The sequence below is a fragment of the Melopsittacus undulatus genome, chromosome 7 (genome assembly GCF_012275295.1).
Source record: "Melopsittacus undulatus isolate bMelUnd1 chromosome 7, bMelUnd1.mat.Z, whole genome shotgun sequence".
Taxonomy (NCBI): Eukaryota; Metazoa; Chordata; class Aves; order Psittaciformes; family Psittaculidae; genus Melopsittacus; species Melopsittacus undulatus.
In genome coordinates this window covers 55,814,526-55,835,478 of record NC_047533.1, presented here as the reverse complement: position 1 = coordinate 55,835,478, position 20,953 = coordinate 55,814,526, and the positions used below count along the sequence as shown (strand labels likewise).

The following is a 20,953-nucleotide window of genomic DNA, read 5'->3' as shown; positions in this document are numbered from 1 at the left end:
CCTCCACCACTGGTTAAAACCCACCTTTCCAGAGGAAGGGTGAGAGGCTGTGGTCCATAAGGGCAGTGCACATGGCCTCATAGTTGGCAGCAGGGTTCTTCCTCATATGCCCAAAGGACCTGTGGTGGAGGATCCTCACCACCATCCCCTGCACCACTTCCTTGCCCAGGAACCACAGGATCTCCTGCACCTCTCATCGTGGGTCCTGTCAGGCAGCTGATATGGGAAGGCAGCCAAAAAAGGCTGGAGGTGCGGCGGCAATCAGGGTGCCTTCCTCTCCATCTCACCCTCATCTTCTTCATGTTGTCACAGAAGAGGGAGAGGAGCTGCTTTTTCTGCTTCCTCTCCCACCATCCCCACACATGCTTATACCAGGACCCATAGGCTACTGTGGGAAGTGGTCAAGAAGTTCAGCCTCCACCTCTGCCATCCGTAAAGATCTCCAGGATCTCTCCCAGTGTGCCATGCTCAGGAATATCTTGGACATCTGATAGAAGCAGTAGGAGGAGATGACAACATCCTTGGGGCTGCAGGCCATGTAGATGACAGCCAAGGGAGTGTGGATGTGTGGTGCAGAGCAGTGCCCCTCGCTGCCACTCACACAGTGAGGTGGGCAGCACCCATAACATCACCTTGCAGTCCTTGTCCTGGAAGGAGGCCTGCAGCAGCTGGTCTGGGAGTTGGGTCTTCACTGCCTAAGGGAAAGCAGCTCGATGCTTATGGGACAGGGAGCTTAGTGCAGCATTCCCAGAACTCGGCTCAGTGCCATTGCCACCCGGAGGTGTTGCTGGTGCCCCAGGACAAGTGTGAAACTGGGGCCCCATCCCCACTGCAGGCAGTCCCTGCTCCGGGGACCCCAGCTCCTCCGCTCCTGCCCAAGCGGCAGCGAGTATGTCGTGGTTGAAGCCCAGCCGGTAACGCTGAACCCAGGGCAGGGTAAGGAAACCCGGCTCTGCCAAGGGCACGGCGACCCGGTAGCAGGTTTAACGGGACGGCAGCCGAGGCAAGGGGGGGTTTGGGCGGGCACCCCCGGGGAGGCACCGAGGGGAGCCGCGGCCGCTGTGCTTTACCCTCCCACAGCGCCAGGCGGCGCTATTGTCACAGCAACCGAGCGCCGGGCCCCGGGCGTGCTGTGAGCCGGGAGCAGGGCGCCGTTGTGCTTCGATGTCCCTGGACGGGAAAACAGGCAAAACCAGGGAAAACTGCTGGAACCGGAGGCGGTTCCTTCCTTCTCCCCATCTCGCTGGAGCCGGTGTCGGAGCAGGGCTCCGGCCACTGCCCGTTCGGTGCTGCCTGGAGCTCCGGCCCGTGCGCTCCTGCAGGCAGATGGGGGGTGCCGGCGCTGGCCGATTCCCACCACGGGATCAGCCCCAGCAAGCCAGCGGCTCCCGGCCCTGGCTCCCAGCCGTATCCGCTGGGGGAGAGGGGGACCCGGCGGGGCTGTCGGTGACCCCTGCTGCCACAGGGCTCGCTTTTCTCCGTGCAGGCACCGGCTGGTTTCTTCTGGCCAGCAAGGGGAGTCAGGCATGGGCTAAAGGAGAGGGGAGATCAACGGGGGTGTGCATTCGTTATTTGCAAGAGAAAACTGATCTCCATCTCTCTGTTCCTCCAGAACGGCTTCTGTCCCTGATCCAACACAGCCCCCTCCTCCCCATTACCTGCCTCTCAGCGCACTTTATCTCTCCCAATACTCCCTTTTTTTCCTCAAGAGTCCTCTGGAGAATGACAGGCTCAGATCACTGCCTTCTGCATGCCTATTCTTCACACAAATAATTTGTTCCCCTTAGTAGCACATACAATTTAATAACCCCATGTAGCTTTAAAAGCAGTTTATAGTTACAGGCAAGAACTAAATGTCCTTCCTTCTCCTCACAGAATCTGTATCGTCACAGACTTGTGTTTTACCCTGCAGTATTTCCTCAGTGTTGCATTTCCGTGCATTAACAGCAAATCACTCTTGAAATCAGAGAGGTTTGGGACAGGGTCAGAGTTATCAGGGTAAACTTCTCCTCCCTTCCAGGGCAGTACCCGTTGAAGAGGCAGGACAGCCCCGGGTCCCATCAGCACAGCCCCTGTGCTCCCAGTGCGAGCTCAGGCTCAGAGCTGCTCTTAGCCCAGCGCTTCTCATTTGCCCTGTGGCTCCCAGTGGCAAAACTGCATCAGGGCAGAACAGCCGTGGGCTTAGAAGAGTAACTGTGTAGAAAATGTAAACGGCAGCTTTGTGTGCCTGGTGCGACTCATAACATCTTCCTTCCCACCTGCAAGAACAGCCTTTTCCCTGGGAAAGCCATCAGTGCAATTAGCAAATACACATGCTGTATAAACATTTGTTGTATAAAAGCTCCAATGTTTTTGTTTCCCCGAAGTTGTTCAAAACCTGCAAACAGACTAAATTAGGTCTCATGGTTAGAAAAACTCCTTTCTTAGAGTGGCCAGGTTTGCCTGGGTAGGTGATCCTGTGTGTTAACCTATAGAAGCCCCCACCTTTTCCACCACACTGATCTTTGCATTGGTCATTCCCTAAGTAACTCTGATATAGGAAGATGATTCTCACTATGCCTAGATCAAGAAGCATTTCTATTTAATTCTAGCAGGCAAAACCCCTATTCCTTGAAAGCAGAGCCATGTTGCCTCAAACTGTGTTCAGTAACCACCACTGTACCACACTATTTTTCCTTACTGCCTTCCCCATCCATTTGTGCCTGCTGTAAGATAACCACTGCCTCCTCCAGCAAAATCAGGGACCTACAACGCAAGTCAGTTCAGCTATAGGCAATTTCAAGGTGGTTCATGTGGAGACTTCACTGGCTTTGTTCTTTCATGTGTTATATGCAAGCCTTATACAGAATCTATTTATGCTAAATAAGACACAAGCAGGTTCAGTTCCAACTTCAGAGGGCCATAGTACAGTCATGTTTCCTTTCTGTTATGACCAAACCGGGAGTTTTCTTTCCACCTGAAACAGCAAATGGTAGGCTGAAGCAAAACCAAACAGAAGGACAGGAATGAATCACTCCCCTATTTAGAACAGGATGAGGGTTTAAAAAAACCCAACCAACCAACAACAAAACAAATAAACCACCAACCAGCAAAGGCTAAAGCCCAGAAGGATATTTTGGTAGTGACCTTCCAGACACAGCTGCTCACATACAATGTTTTCTAACAAACAGGGACTATTCACCAGGGACTGTAGTGACAGGACAAGGGATAATGGGTTGAAACTTAAACAGCAGAGGTTTAGATTGGATATAAGGAAGAAGTTCTTTACTGTTAGGGTGGTGAGGCACTGGAATGGGTTGCCCAGGGAGGTTGTGAATGCTCCATCCCTGGCAGTGTTCAAGGCCAGGTTGGACAGAGCCTTGGGTGATATGGTTTAGTGTGAGGTGTCCCTGCCCATGGCAGGGGGGTTGGAAGTTGATGATCTTAAGGTCCTTTCCAACCCTAACTATTCTATGATTCTATGATCTTATGAACCAATGTGTGCCAGTTAACCCATGAAGACTTGAGTGCTGACAGCAAGCTGTGGGGAGTGATTACCTCTGGCCATGCTGATTTAAGGTGGGTTTGGTTATTCTGCTTTGCTACAACTTCTGAAGAAAACCAGCAAGCCCTTCCCTAAAGTCTGTCAGGGAGGTGATGGCATTGGAGTGGCTGGAATTGGAGAAATCCAGCAAAACCTGAGCAAAATATCTCCTCAGCACTGCAGGCATTAGTTTGGCAAGGGAAATGAAATTCAGTTGCACTCTTGTGGCCCATCCTCTTGGCCAGGAAAAATAACTCCTGATGGTGCCTCTGCAGCCACTTCTTGCTGAGCAGAAGACTGGCTCTAGGAGGAAACTCTTGATTTGAAGCAATGTAGTCCCACCGTTTTCTGCACAGCTTGGTCTAATTAACTTTTTATGGGGAAAGCTACTTCATGACAGTGGAAATGCTCTTAGCTTATCAGGCTGCACCCTGAGGCACCTTTTCTTGTGTTCTCATCTCTGAGTTTCTTGGGTTATTTTTAAAGTTACTGCCACATTTACAGCAGAGATGTGTGCAGCAGCTTGAAGAACCTCTCAGAAAACCAGCTCAAGAACCACCATTCAGCTTGTCCACTATTCATTTTATGCCCTCCTATTTGATTTCTTGGTGTGAATCATATCGAATGCCTACGTAAGTAGGTTTATTTGTTGTTTTCTTGGAGAACCTTTCCCTCTACTGGCAGCATCAGTGGTGAGGACCAGGAGAAGGATGCCAGATGAGGGTGTCCTGTGAACCTCTTGGTGGTCAAAGTGTCCCCTGCTGCACATGTGAGCAGGAACTCATGCCAGCTCTTCTCAAAGCCGTCACATTTGTATGCGTATTCATGGACTTATGTTTCCTCTGTTAATAGTAGATCATTTACAGGAGCATAGAGAGGAGGCTGCTCTCCAGCAGGTGATTTAAATGCTGCCTGACCTTGCTTTCTGGATTGCATTTACCGGTATGGCTTTCAAGTCAAGGATCTCATATACAGGGGGTAGAGCTTCAAAAGCCCTGTTTTGGCTTCCCACCTCCCCTCACTTGATCTTTTGCTATTTCTGGCTACTCTTGTTGCCTATTCCTCCACACAACCAGCTCATATTGATCACTCTCATGGAAAAAATGCAAGCAGTAGAAAGCTTAACAAGAGTCCTACCAGAGTTTTCCTACAGCTGGGGAAAGAAACACCACTTCACCACCACAGCTTTGCTCACTGCAGATTTTAACTCTGCAAAACAAACCACTCTAGGCCATGTCCAATACCTCCCATGCAGCCAAGGGGCGAGGAGGAAGGCTTACATAATGGTGAGGTGGATTCAGGCTGCTCACTGCTGTATGAAGAGGCAGGGTGCACAACCTGAGCTCATATTCTATGCTTACGGCCAGTTCCAGCTGCTCCTGCCAGCCAGAGCTGCACACAGCCCCTCCTTAGCAGTAGCAAGGACAACCTTACAGGCTGATTTTTGGCCACCCTTTTTTCCAAGCACCCCTCTAACTAGTGACTGTGACTGTCCTGAAGAGTTTCTGGGGAAAAAGTAATTCTGATCCAGAGCCAGAAGACAGAGCCTGACCACCTGATGGTTTCTCCAAACAAAACCCATCTTGGGCTCAGACAAAGAGATAGTTGTGTCCCCTACAACTGCAGCAATATCAAATACCTTCTGAACACATCAGTTTACCTAAAATAAGCCCCCAAATTTGTGTCCTTCATACTGTCTGTGTTGAACAGATCTTAAAACACGCACAACTAAAAGCTTAAGGGACATAATTCTGCACTTTTCTGACACCCTCATCTGTGCAAGCAGCTTCTCTTTCAGGTAGTGCTCAGGAGGAGGAGGCAGTGAAACATCAACCCTCCTGCAGTGTCCCCCAGTTTTGCAAGTTGAGCTGTGAACGGACAGCTCAGGTACTCCAAGGGAAGAGGGAATTCTCACCAACACCATCTCTTTCTACAGTTGTTACCTCCCATGGCTCAAGGATAGCCCAAGCCCCTTTGGCTACTGAGCTGGAACAATTCAGAAAGTATTGCCCAGATGAGACCAAAACCCTTTTACTTTCTTTTTTTTTTTTTCAACCAAGAAAGCCATTTGTTTAAACAAAAGCAATGATTTGGAACAGCAACCCCATACTTCTGGAACTGTTAACATTTTTATTAGGGAAAATATAAAGTAACCAGAGAAACAAAAGAGAAATGAGAAAGTTCATACCCAACTCCTGGTCACTGCTCCTTCTCAGGGACTCCTGGCCCCTGCTGCAGTTAATATCATGTTGGAACCACAGTCTGCCCTGCCCATGCCTTGAGGTCCTTGAGGAGTTCTTCGTCTCCTTACCTACAGCTCCTCCAGCTGCTCCAAGCTCTTTCGAGCTCTCCCTGCTGAAAGTGCACAGGGATGCCACTATGCTGGGGCTCTGTCTCCACCAGTTTTAGGGCAAGCCATGTTCCAAAGTGGGGAGATACCTTCTTGACAGCCTGCCTGATCCTGGCATGGGGGTGAGAAGGGGGAAGATGGACCAACACAGCAGGTATTTTCTTGCCAGATTGACTTTATGAAGGTTGTTGTTGTGCTGTCCCATTTCAATTAATTACGTGTGCTCTGTATGTGTACTCCTTGGAAAACTTGACTGCATTCACTGGCTCTCCTACTACCTCTTTCTGTTATTTAATTTTATTTGGCAGAAGCCAAGCAGTCATACTCTGAAGGTGAATGTGCTCCCACTACTTTACTTCCAACAACTGAGTCCCTAGGGATCTAGCCCTTCTGTAAGATTGGTTTGACCCCAGGATTTAATACATACTGCCCCTTCACTGCAGTACAGGTCCTTCTGCCATGTCTGTGCCCTTTGTACCTCAGCATAACTCCCCCAACAACCTCCTTCCTCCCACCTCCTGTGCTATGTCCTGGTGCACTTGTTCCTTAGACTCCTAGGAGTTATGCAGAAGCTCACAACTAATCCTACTAGCTTTCTTTGTAGCCTGCTGGCAATACTTACCAAGAGTTTGTCCAGAAAGCCCCTGCCACCCCTGGCCAGCCAGCCACCCTGCTCTGGTATTGTGCTTTGTATGTGGCTGTCGGCCTCCTTCTGTCACAAAACTGCTGCTAATCAACCTTCTGATCTCCCCGACTTTATCCAGATAAGATAAGGAAAAGAGCTGGTGCAAAGGTCCACATTTTTATTTTCTCATTTGGCATCTTCTCAACTGATAGGAGTGCCTGAATTTTTCAGTGAAACTCCTCTTGTAAATACAAATCCATAAAGCATAGCTGTGTGGGTGTTAGTACCTTGCTAGCATGCACTAGACATGACCTGTCATCCTGGGCAGGAACAGCGGTGCTCCTTCTCCCCATGCCTGTCATACAGGGATGTCCCATGCCAGGCTCACTGTGTGGGCAAGGTGCATCAGCAACACGTGTCAGACCGGGAGCTGCCTCAGGTCCTCAGTGACTGGCTATCCAAGTCATCTTTCTTCAAACCAGCTGCACTATTTGTGCTCCCTTGACTTGCCATGAGGCTGCATTTGATGGACAGGAGCACCCCAAAATTCTTACTCCTGCCTCAAAAGCAGAGCTGAAAGCCCTCCCCATCTCTCTTTCATGAAACAAGGCAGGCTGGGCTTTTGATCATCAAAGTTTTCCCCTTTGGAAGGAGGAGGAGCCGTCTAGTCATGGGTTCATTGATTCCTTGCCCAGCAGGAATGTTTGCTTGGGCACAGCCAAGCCGCACCTCTGATGACTGTAACAGGCAGCGCTCTCTCTTGATATACTATCAGCTGGGTTTATCAGAGTATCAACAACCACCGCATTCAAGGACTCATCCCTCTGGTCAGCTCTCCCTGCAGAGCGGACAGGGGCTGCGTGGGAGCTGAGTTCACCTCTTATTTCAAGGAATCTTAACAGCAGGTTTTAAGTTGCTTATTTACCTTTTTGGTCTGTGCAGGAAGTCTGAGCTAAAAAAAAAGACAGAAGTATAATTACTCTGGCACGCCTGCATTCCTGCTCCAGGCTCAGGAGGGGAGAGACTTTCTTGTCGGAGCCAGGAAGAGGAGCTGATCCCTGGAGATCATTGCCTCAAACGCGTGTAACTGAAACCTGCAGCCATGCTGAAACAGATACTATCGGAAATGTACATTGATCCTGACCTGCTGGCAGAACTCAGTGAGGAGCAAAAGCAGATCCTCTTCTTCAAGATGCGGCAGGAACAGATCAGACGATGGGAAGAAAGAGAAGCTGCTATGGACAAGGCTTCAGCAAAGAAACAACTGCCGAGAAAAGGTAAGCTTTTGCCTGCCAGCTGCTTCCCCATCTGGCCCAGATCTGGCCAAGTCAATTGCTCCCTAGAAATTAGGAGATAATTTCCTTAGAGTAATTTCTTCCCTCAGGGACATATAGTAGTTGTATTTCCAAACCGTAACTAAACCCAACTGCAGTGGGCTAGTTTTGATCAGGCAAGCAATGGTGTTAGTCCCTGGCCCAGACACTCTGTCCTTGACCAAATTGCTCAACAGCTCTAGCTGGAAAGACAGAACTTACTTGGCCCCAGGAGGTGCCTCTCATTAAGTATCCCACTAAATGGGGCCTCTTAATCAGCCCATTAAATAACCATGGACTTGAACGTCTGTCTTGGGGCACCAGATCTGCAATGGGGTTCCCGTTGTGCCTTTAGACCCTTAGCTAGGATTACACAGTGTGCCAGCTCCTGGGAAGATAGCACTCTTCTCCCAGAAGTATGCTGTTTGCAGGTAGCTCACCCTCACACAGTCTGGGGAGGATGTGGTGAGTTTTCTCTGCCCCCAGACTCAGAATTGTGTCCTTCACTGACGTAGCTTCTTTATGGTGAAATGAAATGGGGGACATGTGGTGTCTCCCAGCCCAGCTTTCCCAAACTGCTGATGCTTTTGGAAAGGCTCTGCCATCAGTGGCAGCCAGGAGGGCACAGCAGGCAGGACATACACCCTGCATGGAGGCACCAGACAGCATTTCCCAAAGAGCTACTTTTTTTTCCAGCCAATGGGAAGTCAGTGACATGGAAGCTCGGTGCTGACAACGACGTCTGGGTCTGGGTGATGGGCGAGCATCCTTCAGATAAATCATATGCTGCTATCTGTGAAGAGATCCAGGCACAAAGGGCAAAGCAGCTGGTGAGAGAGCAAAGTAAGGAGGGCAGGTAAGCACCCTTCAGCAACAGGACTCGGTGAGCAGACATGGAGGAGAAGGCATTTCTAAGGACCCAGAGGCTGGAGTCTTCTCTGCAGGGGCTGTGGCTACCACTGTTGCACTCAACTTGCAGGCAAAAGGCAGAGGCTGTATGTACACAGAGTGCTGGCAGAGACCGGACCCAGCCTGAGGCTTGACCTGGCTCATTGAGCTTCCTGTGATATGACTCTTGCATGGTACCCTCTGCAGACCACAGGAAATGTTAACTCTATTATTAAAGCACATGATGAGTTTGGATTGCCACTGATTAACCAGCGGGTGCCCATGCACAGCAGGACAACAATTACTCACCGCAAGCCATTAATTTAATTATTCCACCTACCTGATTTGGAGCTATGATAGCTGCCTGCACACATTGCTTCATTGCAGCACTGCTCTGCCCATGTGCAGCTTCCTCACAAGATGCCCAGAGAACAGAAAGTGACCCCCTCAGGTTCTTAAGTCCTCTCTCACTCTTGCATTTCAGAGAGACTGACTCTTCTGTAACACAGTCTTTACATCTACAACCAGGAGTCCTAGGTGAGACAGATCTTCATGGGAATAAGAAAAGCACTGTGGAGGAAAAGAAGGAATGTGGGAGGAAAATTACTGCTGCTGCAGCAGGGAAAAGCCAGGAGATCACAAAGGTAGTTTCCCCCCTTTTTTCCATAACCATCACAAACATGTCCTTTGAGATCTAGGAAGTGCAGCAAATCCTGGCTGCTGTAAATAGTAATTTGAAGAAGAAAAGAAGCCAGCTAACTGTTAAGTCTTTTCTTCTGTAGTCAGAGAAGAACATGCTGTTATATTCTTCCTTAGAACTAGGGAGGTTCAAGTGCTATAAATTACTCTGGATTCATTTGCTCCGTTCTCTGTGGGTAAAACAAGGGTTGCAGTACTTTTCTTCCTGCTCTGTGGCAGTTTTGGATGGCTTTGAGGCAAGACCAGGGAGGGTATTCCATGATCCTTATGTGGAAGGCCACATACCTGAAACAAACCATCTACTTGTATAAAATCAGATTATGATAATCTTACCAGCATACTCTGACATGCATATTTTAGGCTCTTCTTTTTCTTTTGTCTTCTAAAATAGTTAAACAATAGCTTATGATACTGATAGCACAGGACAACTGCAAATGCAGTGTCTGTTTTGCTGTGGTGCTTCACTACAGAAATACTTTTCTTCAACAATAAATATACCTATACTTTTTAACTGTCTACAAAAAGCCCTTTGCAGAGAACTGAGAAAAAAGATGAGCTGAATTGACTATCTGTGCAACCAAAGCTGAACAGAACCCCCTGACAATTCAAAGGGAGAAGCCCAGTATCATTCAGCAGTGTTTTCATTCAGCCTTTTGCTGCTAAGTCGTATGAATGTACATTCTTTTATTATGCAGACACTCCATATTTCAGTGTAAAAGGCATGATAACTGAAGGTTAGGTTTTGGCAACGTGCCTCTCCTGCTGCTCCCAAAATACTGAAGTGTATTTGGAATGGCTGTCTCCCTTATCAAGAGCCTCTGACTCACATGGGGTTTTCTTAGCACTGTTTGCTGAAGTTGAGCAACTATGTGGGAGATTTTTTTTCCTTTCAGAGGAAGCTGTTAGTCACAGCTAATAAAGAAAAAGCAAAAACAAAACCCAAACAAAAAAATCCCACCATCACCCCCCAAAAATCTAAACACTTTTCAAAGTCTTGCCCATGGAAATAGAGGGGCATTACATATTTTACTTCTGGTTTCTGTCATTAAATTATTAATAATTTTTCCCAGGTTTCTGGGACATCATTGTTATTAGAAGCAGGGATCCAGACCAAAGATCCGTGTTGCATTTTCTATGCCAGGGGAGGGATTTTTTCTTACCTCTCTTTGTTTGCTGCAAGGGATGGGGGACTAATCTAAGAAAGCAAGCTGCGTCATGCACATTTGAAGTTCCTAGTTTCCTGTCAAGGGAAGGGAAATTGGAAAGCCAAGTTTATATTAAATATCAGCTAAGAGGGTGATGGGGATAAAAAAAAGTGTGTCCTTGTTAAGCAGTGTAGTACAGTTAACTTGCTACTCACTGTGCCATGGAACACAGTCTGGGTCCAATGGGGAAGGAGGGGGTGTTTGCTCAAAGACAAGTCTAACTGTTTGACTTCAAAGGCAGGTCTCAGCTAGTGGCTGCTGCCAGGGTAGCTAGACTGGTTTGCAGGGAAGAGTAATCACAAGAAATGAAGCTAGCTGGGTCAGTTTGACAAGCAGGGGTTTGTAGCACCTCAGACACAGCAGCAAATGAGAACAGGCAGGTAGAGCTGGGGATGGCAGGTTCAGTTAGGGCTTGCTTTAGAGGGAGGGAAGGAAAGGGCTTCTCCCTGGGAGCACCTGGGAGAATTGTTTAGCAAATCCAGGCTTATGACTATCTTGACACCCCTGAGTTCTCCTCTTGTGGCATATTAGGCCTAATATGATGAAATAAATCAGTGCTTGTTAGAGAAGGCTGAAGAATTTTTTTTAACATAAATGTCACATTGCTGCTTCTGCATTAAATACCTATTGCTCATAAAAAGAGCAGTAGTCCTGATGTCACATTTATTTCTCACCACTCTTTTCCTCTGCCCAGAGGGAAACCAGGGATGTTCACCAGATGCTGGCAGCCTGTCACATGAGGAAATGTGGTTTCCAACAGGTAAGTGGCAATGTAGGATGCTTTTAACAGTTTTAACAGAGCAGGGTTCAGACTTTATCCTAGAGACCCAGTCAGCCTCCGAGTTCCAGTCAGACTCACCTGACCCAAGAATGTCCTCACCAGTTGTTGGATCAGTTTTATCCATCATTTCCATGCTCTTGATGTATGGTGTGATGATTTGGAGATCATACAAAGCAGGCCAGGCTGGCAGTCTAGAGAGCACTACAGGGAGATGATTTCTGATAGATTGTTTTCCCTTACTTCCTCTGTTGTCACCTGCAGTAAAGACAGAGTGTCTATATGCTGTTGAAACCAGAGGGATTCACAATAAGGAATGGAGTTGCCAGTACTTCAGGGCTAGCTAAAAAGCAAGGTTAAAACTAGCTTGAGACAAACCTGAACATACTGTTTCTTTCACAGACAAAAGAAGCACAGAGGAGAAATGCAGGAGAAGAAACCACAGCCCCCCAGGAGGCAATACTGCAGAGCCACCCCAGCTCAGAGAGCCAGAGGACGCTGCAGAAATTGGATGAGAATGAGCCTGAATGGCAGGAATCCTGTAAGATCTTAGACGGGGCTTGAGAAATCCTAAGATTCTGTGGGATCCTTCTCCTCACACACTGGACTGAACAATTGGTTGGTGGGTGTACTGGGGAGAAATACAGCACTGCATAATCAGAAATATATTATAGCACCGAGTCCACACAACACTGGAACTAGAGCTGAGCAGGGAATGGAAAATTTTCCTACAGATACTATATTAAAACAAGCAACAAATAGAGATCCCATGAATATAGCCTGGCTAATTAAACTAGAAGCTGGCTTTTTGTAGGTCTTTGTAGTAACCATTGATCTCAAGGACAAGGATAATGGGTGACAGGGACTAACTAAAAAGGGTTTTCCGTGCTTGACATTCAAGGACGATCCCACCTAAACAGGCCCTTGCTGCCCTGTGTCATGTAGTGATTCCAAAGAGATACAAAGGAAAATGGCAAACACATACTTTCCAGTATGAAACTTGCAGTAGTATCCATCACTGCTGCCTAGTACTTCCTAAAGGAGAACCTGAGGCATCTTTTTCCTCTTTGCTCCCCTGCTGCTCAGCAGATGGCAGTGCTATACTACCAGTAGTTTCCACTTCAGGCTGGGGAGAAGCCTGGTTCAGACCAACCGGAGAGCTTGTTACTCCTGAGATTCCAGGATGAGCTGGACCTAGACAATCAAGGCAGTTTTACACTAAAAAAAAAATATATCTGGTCAAGTTCTCCTCTTTCTATACGAGTTTAAACAAGACTCCCTCCACCCTCAAGATATGACCAGCACTTTCCAATCCTTCAAAGGACTGATTTAGAGTAATTCCAGCTGCTTTAATTCCATAACCCCTCCCCACTGGCTCTCATGAAAGGTATGACAGAATGTATGTCTGAGCCAGGAATCAGCATCTAAAACAGAACCAAGTAGTCTGCAAGTTCAAAGGGACCTACCTGGTGCTCAAAAAGAACCCAGGTGTTTAAACTCTTGAAGGAATAAGAACTGAGCCCTGTTAAGTAGCAGATACCCAAAAGTGAGGGGAGACACATGGCAAATGGCCTCACAATTGAGTGCAACCTTGTGAAACAAGTTGTTCTTCCACTTCATCAAACAGGCAGATGGCCAAAGGGCAGCAAGCTTAAAACTTGCCTGCTTGTTCGCTCCTGTAGGAATCTCTTTTTGTTCCAGTGAAGAAATCCAGGGCAGCAGATGAGAAGAGACGCTCTCTTGCACGGCAAGCCAGGGATGACTACAGGAGACTCTCACTGCAGGGCATCCACAAAGGGAAGCAGGCAGATATTTCCAAGGGTGCCACAGCAAGAGATCGTCGACCACTCCAATATCCACCTCTCCCTCCTAAGCCTAAACTTCTACCTCCTGCGATGTCAAATGGGAGAACGATTCGGTAAGGAAACCCCTGTGCACTGTGGAGGGGAGAACAGATTAGATTCTTCTGCTCTAGCATGGTTGAGATGGGAATGCTTAACTCTCTTTCTTGCATGGAGAAGAGACCCCACAGGGAAAAATGCGGAGCCTAGGCTATATGCCAGCCTAGGATGTAATGAGTCATATTTGTTCATTATTGAAATGTAACAGGTTTATTTAGTAGAGTATCCTAAGCCTAAAATGCATACACGTTCCATGCTAAATGTCCACTGAAAACCATATAATATTGCTGACAGTTGCACTAGTGTTAAGTTCAGGGCTGTTCTTAACATTCTGAACAAAAGCGAAGTCCTGCCAAGGACCCAAAAGCCATCATTTGCATTTGATGCACTAACCATGGTCTTTTCAAACAGGAAAGAGGGAATCCAGAGAACAATCTCCAATTCCACTGAAGAAAGCATCATCAGGTGGTTCAGAGAGGAGCAATTCCCTCTCCGAGCTGGCTATCAGAAAACCACAGACACAATAGCTCCTTGGTTTCACGGTGAGTCCTGAGCATTTCTGCCCCAACCCAACTCTTTCAGGAGCTGTTCCTGCTAACATGGCTGCTGCATAGACTGGGCCCAGGAGCTTTTTGAAGGCGGCTAGGTTTTCCATTTTAAATACCTATGAATGTAGTTTAAATTCCCTTAGCATAATGAGAAAGGGCGAGCTGAAGTGTTAGAACAGAGGCCAGATCTTCAAAATGCCCTCTATCTTGATGACACTCCTTCCTCCCTGTACTGGATGCATAGTCACTCTGGCAACTGTTTGGACCAGGATGAGAGAGATTTGGGCATACCTCATCCTTGGCCCCAGGTCATTCTCCCTCCATGGGTGCTCATCATCACCTTTTCAGTTCTGCTTCTAATGAGTCGTCATGATCCCATCCATCTCCCCTGCTTTGGAAACACGTTTGATCTGAGACTGCAGCAACGAGAGTTATCCTCTTGTAACTGGGCTTTTAATGCTTACACCGCTTTCTGACAGGACCTATGGTCACTGTCTGCCCAGCCCTGTTGTACTGGAATCAACAAACAACACACTGCAATGCTATTCTTGCTCATAATGCAGAAACCATCCTTTTGAGCCATGCACATTCATAATCATCCAAATCTGGAGAAGTTACCATAATGCTAAGCTAGCATGTTGCCATGGCTTGCTGCTAGCAATGGCAGTACTGTTCTTCCTGGGCTACTGGGTGAGGAAACAGCGCAAGGGATGGAAGCACCATGGACCAGCTTTGGAACAGTAAAGCAGATTTCTTGTGAGAACTCTTCCATCCAGTCCTGCACACAAGTTTTTCTCCCTTCAGTTTTCTGGTTTGATTTTGTACAGGTATCCTAACCTCTAAGAAAGCAGAAGAGCTTCTGAATAAAACAGTACCAGGGAGTTTTCTGGTCCGGGTCAGTGAGAAAATCAAAGGCTACGTGCTCTCCTATCGATCTGTAGAAGGATGTAAACACTTCCTCATTGATGCCTCCAGTGATTCCTACAGCTTCCTTGGAGTGGACCAGCTACAGCATTCAACACTGGCTGACCTTGTAGACTACCACAAGGTGAATATCTAGCAATGCATTCATTAACTGCTTAATTGACTCAGGGCCCTTCAAAATAAGAAAGAATAGATCCAATTGTTTTAAAGTAGGCAACCAGACCCATTTCAGCTGCTGTTGGGTATCCAGCTGCTCCAGAAGGGTATTCCAGCCTGATGGGTACACCTCAGGCAACTTAAAGCACCTCAAACATTTCTGACCTGACTCACTTCCCCTCAGGTATGGAAAGCACCTTGCACACAGGGCTTCAGTTACACGCTGTTCAGTAGAAATGCTGGTGAGAGGTAACAGCATACTCCTGCAGACTCCTTTTTTTTCATTCTCTCCATGGCTGTGGGGTCCTGGCAAGTTGGGTAAGCAGAAAGTCCTGCTTGTCTCCAGCTTTGGCATGAAAGAGACCAAGGTATCTTTATAATGTCAAAGCAGGCAAGGTGTAATACTGAGCAAAGATGAAAAAATAGAAGGGAAGGAAGAAGGCTGGCAAGTTTTTGCAACAATAACAGTAATATTCACTACCACTGACTGCAGTTACATGGGCTCCAAGGAGGGTCAGATGGATTATTCATTCCTTTATTGTAAGATCTTCCCAGGGACAGGACAATCATTTTGCCTGAAGGTTCATTTAAAATCCACATTTCTTTTAACTAAGTGCCAAGCATAATACAGACATGGCTAAACAAAACGGGACATGAGTAAAACATCTGAGCTCATTTGCTACATGGAGCTCTACCTGGGTTACCCAAACTTGCTTCTTGCATGGGTTTCACAGTTCAGACTGAAATTGTTGAAAGCAGGAGCAATACAACTATTGGTACCAGAGCCAGGGGATGTAACAGATATGCAGTCAGGCTTTAAAGATAGAGCAATGCCCACAGCCTGCAAAGAACTCTACAGACCCCCTGCACTATAGCAGATGTGGGGAGAATGAACCTACTTTGTGAGCTTCTCTAGTGGGTTCTGCTTATCACCCACCAAGTGACCACAAGAGAAGGCAAGTTCCCATCATGCACATGCTGCCAGGGTGGAGAAAGATGGGAAACAGAGACTGTACTATCAGGGGAATTTCCTTGTTAGAACAGGGCTTGCCCAAGCAGAGGCATGTGCTCACTCCAGTATCCACCCTTGTCCCTCCCAAAAACACAGTCAGGACCACAGTCCACAACCATCCTGTCCTGCTTACCTGCATGCTACACAGTTCTTGCTCCAGCACTTTCAAGGCAGCATTTCACACCATAGAAGCTGTGGCTGCTTACAAGACAAGCACAGCTCTTTCCAAGAACTGCCAGAGTCATGTCACTGGGTTACTGCACCAAGCACAGACATTGTTTTATGAAGACTTTATGTGTATCCCTCTGCAAGTTCCCTGGGACACTAAGCTGTCTCACACAGATGAACAAAACCACACTGTTACAGAGGCAGGGAGACTGTTGCTCACCCTGTGATGCTGTGATAAGTAAGGTCTGTTTGAAAGATGGTGCTTAATCATATCCTTTATCAACAGGATGAACCCATCACTTCCTTGGGAAAGGAGCTGTTGCTTTACCCATGTGGCCAAGAGGATCAAGAGGCAGATTACATCTCTCTCTTTGAATGAGCCTCCCAGTCTTACTGTGCAGCCCCATGCTCGTATTCACAGGCTGAACTTCAAACTAGAGCTGTTGATGCTTACCTGAAATAGCTGCCATCAGTGCCTTTGCTTTTTATCCTTCACAACAAAGCAGAGGGAGTATAAGTACTGTTGTGAGCTGTATCAACTGAGTTACTGGATGCATCAGCCCAGCAAGCTGCAAAGCACTTGGATGCATCCTGCACAGTGGAGTGAATGAAATGATGAAGTAATCAGTTGAGCAGGAAGATACTGCCATGTATTTTCAGTGGGTGTTTGCAGATTTCCTCGGGGACTTCTGTATTCAAGCTGCCTTTTGTTCTTGAATGCCAGGTTGTGTGCCATCTGGGAAATAGATTGGTGTCTACAGCTGAATGAGATCATACCTTCCTGAAGGCACAAAAATACTTGGAGGGGGTGAACCTTCTTGATACAGTAATTTGCATAATGTGAAGATAAATCCTGTAAAATGCTGTGTGCTTGGAATCAAGGATATTCAAGCCAAACATCCAAGCAAACCCTCTGTGCCTTTCAGTGAAAGGTGTTCTCTGTAAAGAGGGATTTTCATGAAAAGTACATTTTTAAAACTCTTTTAGCCTCTGAATGTAGATCTTCACCCTTTTAACTTGTATTTAAGTCCCACACTATCCTTTCTGCATAGAGATTAGTCTTTTGAAATGGAAAGGAGAAACTATATAGGAATTTGTATGAAAGACTTCCACATGCACAGAACCTAAAAGATGTAAGAAGCAGTGCCTATATCAGTATTAGTACAGTTTACAGAAGAGCGTTTGCCAGCTATTTTGCAAAATGGAGCTATTTATTGCAAGTTGTGTCCAGATTACTGAGACGCGTCGGGGGTAAACTTTAATATAGAACTTGTTCTTTCAACATAATATTCTCTCTTTTTATCTGTTATGCTGCTCTTTAAATATATACTTCAGAATACCGTGGGAGAGGCTGGAAAAATGAATCCCCACCCAGGTTCCCTCATCTTGTTGTTGCATGTGACAAACTGTACAGCTGAGGATTTTGGTACAAATCTGCAAAAACGTTTTAGAGATAAAAGCCTCAAATCGTGAACAAGAGTCAATTTGGTTTCAGTTGGTTTACCTGTTCCCTTCTGTCTATTGGGTCAGGGCTATTCTATTGGGTCAGGGCTTAACTTGAGGAAGCAGTCAGAAACTTCAGTCCTACGTTGATCTGCATCTTGCAGAATACAGACTCAAAGAAACTATTACAATTATCTGGTCTTAAAATTTACAACTCTGCTGATAGGTGGTTTCCACACAGTGAAGGAGGAATAAAAGCATTCCAGTTACAGCAGGTTTATGTCTGGAGATAAAACCTTAAAGAGAAATTCTGAAAGTGACAACACTGGCAATGGAAATGACATAAGGAGCTTCTTAAGGCACTGTATCAAAGAGATATTTGCAAAATAATCTGCAAAAATCAGCAGAGGCAGTGCCAGAATATTTGTAGGGGAAAAAAAATCTCTCTTTCCCTCTCCAGACTCTGTTTCTTTTGAAAAATATGGCTAAAATTAAAAGTCACTCAGAGATCCCAGAGAAAAGTTAGCATCAGTTCTCATGTGAAGAACGTGCCATAGCTGTTGTCCTGTTGGGTACTATTTGAACACACAACTTGTGAAACTCCCACAGGGACTGGATGACATGCTTGCTAAGATATCCAGACTAACAAAGTGTTGAATTTACAGGTACCCAATGCTTCTAATTACAGAGTAATATAGATTTGAAGAAGCCTCTGGAGATCATCTGTCTACCCCTGCTCCGTAAGTGTGGCCAACCTCAAAGATACATTAAGCTGAGGGCTTAGGGAAACCTAAAGGCGGATAAATTAAAAACATCATGGAAATATTAAGGTTAGGCTTGAGGCAGGTTATTATTATGAATCTTTCCTAACATACATCACTCAGTTTCAAATTCAGGTTAAGTGGGACTGTAGGAACAACTATTATCTTGGAGCAGCTGAGTTACCACAGCTCTCATATATATTCAACAAGCCATACCTGTCTCCTCCTATTGTGTATTTAAAAAGATACTCCATCAAAACAAAGCCCTTTATAAATAAGCTATCATGTAATCTGGGAACAAAACAGTTCTTTGGAAGACCTACTTGAGGTAACTGAAGTTTTTATGGGAAGTTATGTATTTGGGGGTTGGGTTTTTAAGCATACAGAGTTTCCATTCTTTTTGTTGTACGTTTGCATTGGTTTTGCACATCTGGTGATTTGCAAGGGAATTGCAATGCAGATCATATGCATCCAGCAGAAGAAAACAGCATGTAAACATGTGTCAAGGGGAAAGGTACTTACAGTAGTATGGTTTCAGCCTGCAGATTGGGCACAGGGTGCTTTCAAAAGAGGTTCATAAGTGCTCTCCAAGTAAAACAAAAAATAGCGTGTTATTCATTGTTCAGTTGCATATTTCTCCCACCAGCTTTTTCAAGCCAAAAAACAAATTAGAACCTATTCTCAGACTACTTTGAATTAATATGAAGCTATAAACCAAAGAAACAGCATGTTTCAGCATATATGTAAGCAAACAGGATTTCCAAGCCCATGCAGTTTTTGTTGGCTAGTGTACATTGAAATGACAAACAGCAGTCAGCATTAAAAGAAAAATGCTTTATAAGAACAGTAACTCATGCTTTCAACATATTTAGGCAATTGGAAATAATCTATTAAGAAGGAGACTAATTTTTGGGATGCACCTATAATTATCATAAGAGAATTTTCAGGGTCCAGTAATCCATCACAGAAATTTATTTTGTTAATTACAAAAAGCTCGCTATGCTCTCTGCAAGATTCTAATTTGGTTTAAGAGGAATACTTTGGTATTAATTAATGGTCATTAATTTTGTTATCTGACATTCAGTGTTTAAAGCCTCCAGCTAAATCGGTACTGCAAGTTGATATGTATTTCCTTTTCTTCAGCATGGTAAAGCTTCTGTCTCCCAGCACCCAGACTGTGTAGAAAAATCCCTTTACTTATCTGAACCTGGTTCCCATCCATAGGAAACACAGATCTGAAGAGCATTTTTCAAGTCTTGGAAGGCTGTTACTATTTCCTAGTAAGGCTAGAAGTAGAAAACTTGAAGTATGACAAAATAATTCCCAAGCAAAACCGAATTAATTTAAAAATAAATCTTGAGATACTTACAGTATTCTAAAGCAGAAAAACACCATTTGATTTATGTGATATAACATGGCTCAGTGCTTTTGGTTTGCTGTCTGTAGAAGAGAACAAGCACTACTTTCCAGCATTTTTGAAACATCATGCTTGACCAGTAGGGCTTTCTCCTAGATGTTAGAAAGCACTTTCTGAGGTGCCTCTTGCCTCTGAATGAACTGGGAATACCCTGTCAGTGCACTGCTGTTGTTCCCCCACCCTAGCTCCTTGAGTGAAGAAGATTTTTGGTCACTCCAGCTTAATCATGGTTAACAATCAGATGTCATTTCCAGAGCAGGAGCTCTGCCCTTCAAAATATTCAAAAATAGCCCTTTTTAGATATGTCAGGCTAGATGTAGAAAATGTCTCATTATTATTGGCCCACCAACGGGTCAATCCTTTAAATAACTGTACACATCTTACAAACATTTCAATGGAAGAGCACATCCATTTGCTACTGTGAATACCACACTGTCATTTATGTAATGTTTATTGCCTCTGTGACCTTGAATCTCATCAGGTGTTCAGGTCTGCCCCATAAGCAAGTGCTGAACAGTCAGGCTGATGGAGTACTTAAAAGTCCTATTAAGGAAAAAAAAAAGAAGGGAGAGCAAGTGCTTTCCCTCATCTGCTGCTGCCATCCTGCTGGAATCACCATCCTCTTTCAGTCTCATCTTCTCTTGTTAGCAGCTCTTTTCCAAAATACCATACAGTCCAGTTCAGAGGGGTTTTGCCTCTCTTTCTTGCTTCATGCCTTCTTCTTGCTCCATTTCTGTTTGTGCAGGTGTGTCTCGATCTCTTGCTTGAAAACAAGCATCCCAAGCTGGCCGTGAGAAGCCTCATTCATGGCCTTGGACTGCATGCACATTTTGTACTGCTCTGGGGTCAGCTCATCCAGGCACTGCTTTTCATGCCACAGATGGAAAAGACCCCTGACAGGCGTTCGGATCACCATGAGGTTGCTGTGAATGTATTTGCGGTACAGATGTACATCTTCACCACCCCATCCTTTAATGTCCAGATCAAAGCCACCTGATACAAACAAAATCCAAAATAAAACTAGAAATGTATACTAGCAAACTAGTGCTATTAATTGCGCTACAGCTATTCTCTAGCTCCAGTCAGCCCTTTAAAACAGCCAGACTTTCTGCCAGCATCAAAGTGTCCCTATTTCTTAGCCTCAACTCTTTCACTATCAGACAAAATTGCTTTATTTCAATTGAGCAGAGCTTTGATTCTGGTAACCTCTATGACATCCAGGAGTAGTCTGAACATCTAACC

General features: G+C 45.7%; 2 protein-coding genes across 4 annotated transcripts in view; one reads left to right on the top strand and one right to left on the bottom strand.

Annotated features, from left to right (window-relative positions):
• The first annotated feature begins 7,264 nt into the window (after nucleotides 1-7,264).
• SH2D4A (SH2 domain containing 4A) lies at nucleotides 7,265-19,085 on the top strand. Its single transcript, XM_005148617.3, has 9 exons — nucleotides 7,265-7,775; nucleotides 8,508-8,667; nucleotides 9,184-9,343; nucleotides 11,298-11,363; nucleotides 11,784-11,922; nucleotides 13,083-13,299; nucleotides 13,694-13,824; nucleotides 14,658-14,878; nucleotides 16,377-19,085. The coding sequence occupies exons 1-9, from the start codon at nucleotides 7,601-7,603 to the stop codon at nucleotides 16,467-16,469; spliced, it is 1,362 nt and encodes a 453-aa protein (XP_005148674.2). The 5' UTR covers nucleotides 7,265-7,600; the 3' UTR covers nucleotides 16,470-19,085.
• Nucleotides 18,900-20,953, bottom strand: part of CSGALNACT1 (chondroitin sulfate N-acetylgalactosaminyltransferase 1) — a 42,927-nt gene continuing 40,873 nt past the window's right edge. For all 3 annotated transcript variants that reach the window (XM_031048489.2, XM_031048491.2, XM_005148685.4), the window contains one exon: nucleotides 18,900-20,704. In XM_031048489.2, the coding sequence (XP_030904349.2) occupies nucleotides 20,421-20,704 (284 nt within the window). In that variant the 3' untranslated portion in view covers nucleotides 18,900-20,420. The remainder of the gene's footprint in view (nucleotides 20,705-20,953) is intronic.

Excerpts from the sequence above, each read along its gene's own strand:
- SH2D4A (XM_005148617.3), top strand. The coding sequence starts at position 7,601 with ATGCTGAAACAGATACTATCGGAAATGTACATTGATCCTGACCTGCTG. Across the intron at positions 8,668-9,183 it reads GAGCAAAGTAAGGAGGGCAG|AGAGACTGACTCTTCTGTAA; the intron begins GTAAGCACCCTT and ends CTTGCATTTCAG. Across the intron at positions 9,344-11,297 it reads AAAGCCAGGAGATCACAAAG|AGGGAAACCAGGGATGTTCA; the intron begins GTAGTTTCCCCC and ends TCCTCTGCCCAG.